Source organism: Solenopsis invicta, chromosome 1, assembly GCF_016802725.1.
Source record: "Solenopsis invicta isolate M01_SB chromosome 1, UNIL_Sinv_3.0, whole genome shotgun sequence".
Lineage (NCBI taxonomy): Eukaryota > Metazoa > Arthropoda > Insecta > Hymenoptera > Formicidae > Solenopsis > Solenopsis invicta.
Window position 1 is genome coordinate 9,667,695 of NC_052664.1, and position 12,388 is coordinate 9,680,082.

Below are 12,388 nucleotides of genomic sequence, written 5' to 3' on the forward strand. Positions count from 1 at the left end.
GTATGTATGTAGCTTAATTATAATGGGAATTGTACATGCACACGCGTTATTATATTTGCTTTATGTATTATTTTAAATAAAATTATCAGTAAGAAATTAGATCCACTTCCATAATGTATTAATATACTTTTAATAAATTATATACATATAAAAGTTGTTTTTATAACATTTTACTTTTATAAAATAATACATTTTCATAGTTTTTTTACTTTATTTGTTTTTTATTATGATAATGAAATTTAAGAAATAAATAAAAGATTTATTTTTTTGTATGAACGGTTTAATTATCCAAAAGAATTTATGCAACATTTCATTGCGAGTTTAGGTGCACTGTAAATAACTAAATAAATCGATAAATTCTATTTATTTACAGAATAATTAATTTCTATGTTGTAATTAAATTTTGAATTATCTTAATTATTTAAAATACTTATAGAAAAAATTCAGATTTTTGTGTCATTATTTCTCAATATATTTTATTACGGGACATTTCTATTATTAAAATAATTTTTTATTTGGATAGAAAATCGTCGCTAAAGTTTTTATATTATTTCCAGATGCAATATAGAATAATTTGTAAATTTTTTGTAATTTTTTCATTATTTTGAAACTATGTATATTATGTCTTTAATATATTACTTCACACATTAGACACGATATAGAATCGTTTTAGGGTATCAATATGTTTTTGCATCTAAATGATTGTTCTTGTAGTTTATATACTAAATTTTAATCTAAAAGCCTAGCATTTAAAATCTTTTATTGACGTATTTAACAAATAGATTTTCATGCTATAATTAACAGGTTTAATAATTACGTCTTTAATTAGATACTGTTCAGTTAAAATCAAGTTGTTCATAATTTAAAATTAAAACATGAAGATATCATTAACTTACTTATAGTACAAATCATATTTTATTTGCCCAATTTCGCAATATATTACAATTTGAGTAACATAATCAGTATGGAAATAGATAATTTACTAGTTATATTACATAGTTTTTAGATCTGCTCAAATTTAATATGTTCATGCATTCTGTTTGATAGACCAAGTTCAGTTCGCGATCTCGAGGCTGGACAGAATTACCGTCCGATTCTGACTGTAGATCGCGTATTAAACTACGTTTGGATCACAGCTTGAAAAATCCAGAAGATTCTCGTACATTATCGGATGCCAGTCAAAAAGTCAGCGACAATAATAGGCTAGCATCTCAAGACCGCGCTAGATTGTCTGAGCAAGAAACATCGCGTACATTCATCAATATGTATGATAAAGAAAGCGTTATGAATTTATTTGAGGATAAGTTAGAGATTAGAGTCGCTAATGTAGAAATGGCGTTGTCGATGAGCTCGGTGACAGGTTTAGCAGATTTGGCAGAAGATGAGATCATACCTAAACCAATTCCTATGCAGGTGGGTATTCTTACAAGATTGTCAAACATGTTTCTTCGTTATTTGTTTGAGCAGAATGTTTACTAGCGAGAAAATCTCGAATTTTCAGTGAATTTTTTTATCCTTAAAAATTGGAGATTTTCCTAAAATTTTATTGATACTTGTGAAAATTTTTAGAATTTGACTTTTAAATTTAAATTGTATCTTTTTTTATAATACAATTGTTTTTTAAATTATTTTTTTCTTGATAATCAGAATCTATCAGAAAAAACAGGAAATCCTGAAATTTTCTGGGGATAGTTTTTGATCTTGAAAATCATGGATTTTCATGTGATTGATATTCAGGAAAATTTTTTGAATTTTAAATTTAATTTTTTTCTGATAAAATTATTTCTTTTATTTTTTAGTGATGTTTATATTTCTACCCAGTTATGTAAACTAGATCTATGTATTGTAGACAAATCGTTATACAGCATTTAGTTCATTAGTATTATTTTTTTTAGTATTATTTAGTATTATTTAATATTATTTTTTTTTATTATTTTTTCAAATATAATATTCAAAATTTAAGTAGCTTTTTTGTGATTATATAATTTAAGAAACATTAAAAAATATAATTATATTGATTTCAGAGTTATATTAAGAAATTCTCTAATCTTATCTGAAATTTTTGAATAAAACTATTGGAAAATTCATGAATTCTCTTTTATAAAATTTGAGTAAACACTCTGTTGAGGCATAATCTTCAAAATTTATTTCTAAACGTACATTATTATTTCAGATATACTTAGAAAATATATCGTTGCGTTTAAATGAAGATCGTCCGCCAAATAACATAACTTCCCCAGGCCCGATTCCGATAGATTTCAATATTTCCAAACTCAGGATAGCGCGGGACATCAACGGCGTATTTCACATCGAACCCGTTGGTAAGTACCATGTCGTCTTATCCATTTGTTTCTGCCACTTGCCAATTAACGTTGAGTTGATTTTTCTTTTTCGATCTTTATCCGATCTTAATCTTAGTTATGTCGTCCCTGCGCCTGTAAATATACGTATCTTTAAGTTAATATTACATGTAGATTTTTACATTGCGCAAGTGGCAGATTTCTGTTGGAAAGTAATTAATATTATATATTACATAATTGTTCTCTGCACCCAGGCGGCCTTTCGAATGTGAGCATTGATATAACACATGTAGACAAGTAGCATTAGATTTCGCTGCTTATTATTATTGCACAGCTTTATACATATTATTTCATTTAATATACATATTGATAAAGATTACGCATTTAAGTAAGTCTGAATTATAGTCTTATTATTGTGCGCACAGGAAGAAAAATTTGTTAATCTACAAGTAACGATCATTCGATTTTTTATTATTAATTATTTTGTTTTATACATATATTACATGTAGTCCAGTCAATTTACAATTTTTCTACGAAAATTTCTAGAGAAGCTGAATTTTTGAGGAGAGCTTTATTTTAGTCTAACGAATAATGACACGAATAAAGTCCCCATTGATAGGTTGTACGGAAAATCCATCATATTGAATCAAAAGTAATGAAAAATCGATTTTTGAAAATAACTTGTGAACGAACGGTTGCATGTACCAAAAAATATTTTATTTAAAAGTTAAAGAGCATGAAATTCTCTATATAAAAGATTAAGGGAGAGTGGGGTAAAGCGGACCTATTTGTAATTTTTTCTCTATAAGGCATAAATGAAGTTATTGATCATAAAAATGAAGGCTGTTGGAAAAATAATTTAATTCTCCTCATTTTTACTTTAAATCATCTTGGCGTATCTTTCATTTATGTTGAACTATAATAGAAAATGTAAAAACGCTTTTTCCAGAACTACTGGTTCCAAATCGGACACTTCTAGAGGGTGTTTACGATAACTGATCGGATCTCGGATTGAATTGAACAATGGTACTCAACCTAGGTATAGAAAATTTCCTTAGACTAATCGGATTGACAATCGCTGTCTCAAATGTAATCCGATTGATGAAAGCGTGGAGACACAGAAGCACGCTTGAAAAGTAAATCTCTTTATTTTTTAAAATAATAACACGAAAGATCCAAGATAAAGTTAAAAGGAATGATTTAAATTTAGATTTATTGCAATATTCTTTGTCTAAACATCGGATTTTGTTTAAATTTCTGTTCGTAAAAATTAATTAATCTATACTAAAGTTTGTGGTTATATCGGAAACGAATCAAAATTAATTAAACAATTATTAATTGTTAGATATAAATTAAAGCGTATCATATAATATTTCAAGCATATTATATGGAATTCCTGTTTACTCTTATGAAAGACGCATGGGCTGGAAATTGTAATCTTATATTACAATGACTACAAAAAAATACTACAATAACCACACACAAATATTACAATAACGTATTAATATTACAATAAACTTGTGTGGTTTTTTTCGTACTACGAATGGATCACAAGAAAATATTACAATAATTACAGAGATTACAATTTTTAGCCCGTGCGTCTTTTTTGTAAGGGTAAACTTAGTAAAAATAACTTTGAAATCATTCAACTACATTAATCAATATTAATTCAACTACACATTAATCAATATTAATTTATATGTTAAAAATCAATAATGTTTCTGAAAATGTTCTTTTTATTCTTTTGCAGATTGTAAATAAACTTTAATTTCATGAATAAATAAAAATTGCTGGAAAATGGATTTATATGAAGAGAACATTATTGAACAATATCAATTTATGCTAACTTAAAATTTGTAAAATCTGCTTTTCTTTGTTAGCTGTTTATTAGAAAGTGATAATATAAAAACGGAATGTACATAAATAAAATTCAAATAATTGTATGCATATATGACTTTTATTGTAATCAAAGGTACATATCAGTCATTCATAACAAAAATTAAAATTTTATGTAAATTTTAACATAATCTTTGCCTTCAACGTTCATAGCTAGATCTTCGTACTTGTATTATTTGTGTGATTTTATCACAAACAAATTTTTATTTTTGCTATGGATGACAGATATGTACATTTTATTACAATAAAAGTCATGTATCCATACAATTATTTAAATTTTATTTATGTATATTATGTTCTTATATTATTACTCTTTAATGATCAACTAACAAAGAATAGCAGATTTTACAAATTTTAAGTTAGCACAAATTGATATTGTTCAATAATGTTCTTTTCATGTAAATACATTTTCCAGTAATTTTTATTTATTCTTGGAGTGGAAGTTTATCTACGATCTAGAAAAAAATAAAAAGAACATTTTCAGAGACATTATTGATTTTTAACATATAAATTAATATTGATTAATGTGTAATATAGTTAAATGATTTCAAAGTTATTTTTACTAAGTTTATAATAAATAGGAATATAATAAATAGGAAGTTTATAATAAATTCTATATGATATGCTTGAAATATTATATGCTTTAATTTATACCTAACAATTAATGATTGTTTTATTAATTTTGATTTGTTTCCGATATAACTACAAACTTTAGAATAGATTAATTAATTTTTACAAACAGAAATTTAAACAAAATTCAGTTTTAGACAAAAAATATTATAATAAATCTAAATTCAAATCATTCTTTTTAACTTAATCTTTGATTTTTGTCTTATTATTTAAAAAAATAAAGAGACTTTTCAAGCATGTTTCTATATCTCCACTTTTTTGTCATCAACTGGATTACATTTGAGACAGCGATCGTCAATCCGATTAGCCTAGGGATATTTTCTGTACCTACGTTGAGTATCATTGTTCAATCCAATCCAAGATCCGATTAGTTATTGTTAACACCCAGAGACCCTATAGTAAACAGAAATGCGCCAACAGTCACATAATATTTCACTGATTGGTTAGAGTTTTTTGTACGTGATTTAAACTCGTGTAGCCATAGTTACCTAACTTATAAGTTTAATACTAATATAGAAATGTGAAAAAGTAATAAATAAATATTTTTTTTGTTACATATTGTTTCTATACTTTATTATTTATATATCAAAACTTAAAACTTTGTCCGAAAATTGTAATATAAAATTTTGTTAACAATATTAAACACACACAGTTGATTCTATTTTTGAGGTACAGATACAAATATTTTTAGGGGTTTTTACTACAACCTCAGTACTGAATAAAATTTTACTTTAAATTCTACTAATGATTATGATGACGGCTCTATATTGATCATTTTTTAAAATTTGTATTTTTGAGTTGAATGAAATATTCTTAATTTTTGTTTGAAGTGTCCTTGCCGATAGAAGCTCAATGCGAAGTATTTTAAGTATTTTATATAAATATTCAAAAAAACATTAAAGGATGACTTACTAATTTTTTTTACAAGAGTCAATGTTGACAGTAGTCGCACTACATGGCTACGCGAGTTTAAATCACGTGCAAAAAACTCTAGCCAATCAGTGAAATATTACGATGACGTGATTGTTGGCGCATTTTTGTTATATTATAGGGTCTCTAGACATTTTTATTTTTATTGATTTTTAAATAGAATTTTAAAAGATTTTAATGTATTTTTTTAGTATTGAGTAAAAACAAGCAATTTGACAGTCAAAAATAAAAATTTTTTTTTAAAGAAAACAAATTGACTATTTATTTATTGGGTTGTTTGGAAAGTAATTTTGTTTTTTTCCAACAGAGGGCAAATTCACACTTAAGACGTATAATCATTATATATTTTGACAGTTGATATAGCAAGGCTTGCTTGTAAAAAAGTTCGATTGATTCTACGCAATAGTTTTTGTTTGGTGCCCTATCAAATATGGAAAGTAAAAAGCAGCATTTTTGGTATATTTTACTTTTTTACTATCGAAAAGGTAAAAATGCTGTTTAAGCAAGAAAAAAATTATTTGATGTGTATGGAGAAGATGACAGAACGCCAGTACCAAAACTGATTTGCAAAATTTTGATCCGGCAGTTTTGATGTTGAAGATACACCATGTTCTGGAAGGTTAGTTGAAGCTGATGAAGACACAATAAAGACATTAATTGATGCAAACCGGCAAATAACAACTCGTGAGATGGCTGAGAGGTTAGGTTTATCGAATTTGACCGTTTATGATCATTTGAAACGCCTAGGTTTAATCTTAAAGCTTGACATATGGTTTCCTCATGTTCTTACGGAAAGAAATCTGTACCGTTGCGTTGACGTCTGTGATTTACTTCTCAAAGGTCAAGAAAATGATCCATTTTTGAAGTGCATCATCACTGGGGACGAGAAATGGGTTGTCTATAACAATGTTAAACACAAGAGATCATGGAGTAAAAAAGATGAACCGGCTCAAAGCATTTGGAAAGCCGATATTTATCAAAAAAAGGTGACGCTATCTGTTTGGTGGGATTTCAAAGGAATCGTTTTTTTTTTTTTTTTTTTGAGCTTTTACAACACAATCAATTCTGAAGTGTACTGTCATCAGCTGGACAAATTGAATGATTCATTTAAACAGAAAAGGCCAGAATTAATCAATAGAAAAGGAATAAATAAATCAAATAGAGAAATTGGGAAGAGGCGAGAGAAATGGAACTTGTACCGATCACAACATCGGTGTAGTGTTCCACCAAGATAATGCGAGACCTCATACAATTTTGGTAACTCGTCAAAAGCTTTTACAGATGGATGAAATTACTGCTACACTCATCATATTCTCCAGATCTGGCACCTTTTGATTATTATTTGTTCTGGTTGGTATTAAGGAACAGGGGGATAGGGGGCGTAGCAATAGGTAAGACAAGGATATGGGAATTGGCGTATGCGGACGACATAGTGCTGATAGCAAAAAATGGAGAAGCACTACTAGAAATGATGAGCACGCTCAAGCGTTTTTTGGCAGATAGGAAATTGAAATTATGTCCAGAGAAAACGAAGATAATGGTCTTTAATAGGAAAAATAAAGAAAAAATAAAAAAATGGAAGTGGGGGAAAGAAGGAATTGAGGAAGTACAAGCGTTTAAATACTTAGGCTTTATATTAAATAACAGGGGTAGTTATAAGGAACATGTAAAAAAATTATGTGGTAAAGGTAGAATAGCAGTAAGGAAAGTATGGGGATTAGAAGAGAGAATTTGTAGAAACGACATAAAGAAGAGATGGATGTTGTTCACATACCTGGTGCAAAGTGTGATGGCGTATGGCGTGGAAATCTGGGGATGGACAGAGATCGAGAAACTAGAGAAAATAATGATGGACTACGTCAGATGGATGTATAGGCTGGATTTTTGTACACCAAGATACATCATCTCAAGAGAGCTGTTAATGGACAAATTAAGAGTTGGTTGGGGGATCAGAGCGAGGAGATATGAGAATAGAATTAAAGTAGGGAGAGCTGGAGAAATAGTTAAGGAGTGTTGGAAGGAAAAAGAGCAGAACAACTGGAGCGATATATATGGGATAGAAAGGGAGAGGTACTACAGGGAAAGAGATATTCAGAGGCAATGGGAGAACGAAAAAATTAATGCGGCAAGATACAATAGGAGATATAAGAAAATAGGGTTAGATGTGAAGTTGCCGAATTACTTAGAAAGTAGGAATGTAAAGGTTTTAAGCAGAGGAGAGGAAATAAGAGCCAAGATAAAAGTAAGATGTGATAATCTAGAACAAGCGAATAAATATTGGCTAGAGGAAAGACAGAGATTATGTACATTTTGCGAGGAAGACTGGGACTGTCTAGAGCACTACGTCAAAGATTGCGTGAAAACAAGCGTATGGTTTGCGGATTTAGGAGATGATAAGGACAGAGTTGTAGAACAGATATGCGAGGAAGACATGGACAGGCGGAAGGGAGAAATATTGAAGAAGCTATGGAAAGAGAGGGAAAGAGAATTGAAAAGAAGAAAGGAGGCAAGCGATGAGAGGGGAAAAAACAAAAAATAATAATACCGAAATAGTAGAATAAGACAACAGGATTTAGACTGAAGAAATAGGTAATAATTGTACTATAAGGTAATTGTATAATAATTTGTATAAAGTATGGAAAATATAAAGAGGCTGTGATCTCTAAGTCATAGAATTAATAATTGAATAGGTGAGAATAGGTACAAGTAATACAAAAAAGGCAATAGATAAACGGTGTAGGGAGGGCGTAGAATTTAAGTTACAGAGTAAATATTTGAGAGGCTGTTGCAAAGATATGTAGAAGAGTAGGATTAGCTTAAGACAAGAACTGTACAAGCGGCGAGGGAATGGAAGGATGAGAAAGAATAGATTTTATGTAAACCAAGTCCACTTCTCGGCTGTAATGTAAGCTGAAGTTAATAAATTATTATATTATTATTTGTTCTGGTCTCTACAAAATTTTTTAGATGGTAAAACCTTTACTTTAAATAAAGAAGTCAAAAATCATCTGGATCAGTTTTTTGCCATCAAAGAACAAAAATTTTATGAGCATGGAATCATGCTACTGTCAGAAAGATGGCAAAAGGTATTGGACCAGAATGGACAATATATAATTCAATAAAATATTTATTTATTATAAAAAAATTGTCTTTCATTTTCATAAAAAAAAAAACGAAATTACTTTCCGAACAACCTAATAATTAGATGTTTCCTGATTATGTTATGATATCGTTATTATATAATTAGAGTTGAAATCAATAAAATTTAATTATTCCGAGTCTGATGACTCATAATATTTTACTAATTTAACATTTCTAGGATCAGATTTAGTCGGCATCAGTGCTACGATCAGATTGCAATTTTGATATAAAAATCCAATTTGGACACGAATTTTTTCAAACTTTGCAACAAATGTTATGCAATAAACCGCAAAAATGATCACAAAATGATTGATATTTTTTTTAATTCTACACTCTTTAATTATTTTAAATCAATTACCTTTCAAAATTGTAGTATCTTTTAAATAATAATTTACAAGAATTTTTTTTTCCAAAAAATTTTTCCTTGATGGCTGAAAATACATATTCACGTTTATTTTATGAACGTTATGACAGAGAACTGTCAAACTGCTATCACATATTCGATCTTATAAGGACTTTACATTATAAATAGCATGTAAATCTGCTTAACCGTATTCATTTAAACTAAAAAGGTCCTATTTGGAACACAGTCCAATTTAGCTAGCCCATTCTCCCTTATATGACATTTTTCTTTAAATCATTTCCAAGAAGAAATGCTAAAAAGTAATATCTCCAAGTGTATTATTTTTTGCACTACTTTAAAAATACAATGCAAGGCGTATTTTTTTTTTAAGTGATATCCTTAATAGGTTTAATTCACATGGTTTTTTTTATTGTTTTTTTAAGTCATGTTTTTTTTGTTGGAGTACTTATATTGTAATCTGATATAATTGTCAATACTGAAATGCGATGGTGATATCTCAGATTTGTTATCATAAAAGATTTTATTTTCTAAGTCCTCCGAGCTAACTTGCGAATTATTAAAATTTTCTTTGTTATTAATAAGGTTATTTTCATTTTCTACAAAGTAGATTGGGTTTAAATTTAAGCACGATTGACTGTGACAGTTGCTGCAGATCATCGAGCATTTGAATCCACTTTTTCTGCAACTGCATATCGACTTGCGCCCCTTTGTGCAACTGCGGGAGATTAATTTTAACAGAGAATTGGGAGCAGCAGGCAGTGATGTTGTGATCGGTACAAGTTCCATTTCTCTCGCCTTTTCCCAATTTCTCTATTTAAGTTTATTTATTTATTCTTTCTCTTTCCGACTCTTATACAAAGATCAGATAATCAGTTCATCGGCACACTGTTAAAAATATTCTTAAATTTTATTAACTTTTTATGTACACTGGTGAATGAAATTTAAATTCTTTGTAATTATTATATTAACCCTTGGAGCTGACACACTGGGTTTCGTATACCCGGGCAATTTACAAAAATGTTTGGCATTCATAAAGAATTTGTTTCCTTTTCTTCTGAATATTTCGAATATATCCAATTTCTCAATTTTCTCATTTATTTATCCTTCTTGATCTTTTGGCACATCGATTCAAAAAATTGTTGAAATTCTATGCATTACGTACAGAGATATACGCAATTGAAAATCGATCAGTGACGTATACCCATGTGTGGCAAAATATTGAATCCGATGTAGTGTCAGCTGAAGGTTGATGTACATGTTAATGAAATTTAAGTTCGTACTAACTTAAAAATTAAATGTGTCGAAATTTAATATACTTTTTATTAATGGATATGAATGTTACTTTAATTAATTGTAATTGAAATAACTAATAATATACACGTTAATACAATTAAAGTTTTTAGTATTCTTATACTTAACTCTCAGCTGACATACTGCATGTGGTACACCCGGACCACTTACAAAAATGCTTGGTATTTATAAACCGTAAGAATTAGGGGGGCAGAAGTCGGGGAATACTTCTATTAATATCTCCACTACTAATTCTCCATTATAGAAGTCTTCGAGAATTGAATGGAAATTTTGCACAGTCGTGTTTTTTCAAGTTACGGGTGCACTACACCCAGTGTATCAGAAACGTACGTATTTTCATTAAAAAAAAGATTAGATTTATTTTTAATAAGCAAAAATAAATTAAAACATTTTCTATAATTTATTTTATTTTTAAACTCTGATCAACGAGAGACTTGTTTGTTTCTGTGTTTTGATAAAAAATAATTTCACCACTGCAAGAAAAATATGATAGCATGTGTGATACTTTTATGGGATGTTAGATCAGGCTAGTGTTAATTAGTTAAATAATTTATAATTTACTGAAAGATAATTCGAAAAAATGTTGCAAAAATTACATATGAGATTTAACTATAACTTTTATCAAGTCATTTTTGATACATTGTCTTACTTTGTCAACATTGCGAACGGTATTGTGTGTACAAATTGAAAGATTTGTAGACACAGACATTCCCGAAGTTCAAGAGTCTCGCGATTTGTTGGCAAAGAATAAAATGGACAAACCAAAAAGATGCTCATTATATCTTTCCTTGATCGAAAAATATCGTATAAGTGTTTGAAATGTAGCAAATCGATGTGTAAGCAACATAATGCAAAAATTTGTTGCGAATGTTCCATTTAAATAAATAATAAAGTATATTATATTATATTTTATATTTTTTTAAATTTTATAATCGAAAACGAATAATTCAATATTCTATCAAATTATCTTTTTTTATGCTGAAAACCCATTTCACCTTGCAGAATAAATATATTTTTTGAAAATAATTGAAATAACAATATTTTTCTCTTAAAGTACATTTTCTCTTAATTACCTTTCAAAATTGTAAAAATCTCTCTAATAATTTTTCTTTTAAAACTAGGAATTTAAAAAGAAATCGTTTTTTGCGAATACATTTTATTCTTTCTTGAATATTTTAAATATATCCAATTTCTCAATTTTTGTACGTATTCTTTTTTTTGACCTCCTGGCGTATTAATAAAAAAAAAAATTGTTTAAATTCTATGCATTACATACAAAGATATACGTAATTGAAAATGGTCGGGTGACGTACACCCAATGGCAAAATATCGAATCCGCTGTAGTGTCAGCTGAGGGTTAATATATTTTTAAATTATAAATATATTTTTGTTTAAATACTGGAAAAAGTATTTCATTTACATCCTTCATTTTTTTTTAATTATATATTTTATTAACCCGTACATTAATTTTCAGTCACAGATCTTACATTTCATTAATGCGTAAATTAAATTTTATAATACTATGATTATTAAATTTAATGCACACGTTTATTTTATTTAAAACTACTGTAACTTACTTTTTAATTATGTTATTATATCATTACTTTTAACTTTGTGCATAATTGCATGCTTTCTTCATATATTACTTAAAATTCATTAAAAAAAATTTTAACAGTGTAGGAATACATGATTATCATATTCACAATCCGTTTACAATATAATCAGCACATTTTTTCTCGGAAATGGTTGGATTTATGAAAAAATGTCTTTTTTATAGATAATTTCATCTTCTTCAACTTTTATATGAAATATTTTT

At 28.2% G+C, this 12,388-nt stretch overlaps 1 protein-coding gene across 5 annotated transcripts in view; it reads left to right on the forward strand.

Moving 5' to 3' along the window:
- Positions 1 to 12,388, forward strand: part of LOC105204464 (UHRF1-binding protein 1-like) — a 47,540-nt gene that overhangs the window by 18,346 nt on the left and 16,806 nt on the right. For 4 of the 5 annotated variants that reach the window (XM_026141279.2, XM_011173547.3, XM_026141278.2 and 1 more), the window contains 2 exons: positions 1,048 to 1,413; positions 2,174 to 2,321. In XM_026141279.2, the coding sequence (XP_025997064.1) occupies positions 1,048 to 1,413; positions 2,174 to 2,321 (514 nt within the window). Of the gene's footprint in view, positions 1 to 1,047; positions 1,414 to 2,173; positions 2,322 to 2,554; positions 2,569 to 12,388 lie in introns of all 5 variants that reach the window. The other variant, XM_026141280.2, reaches the window with a different exon arrangement.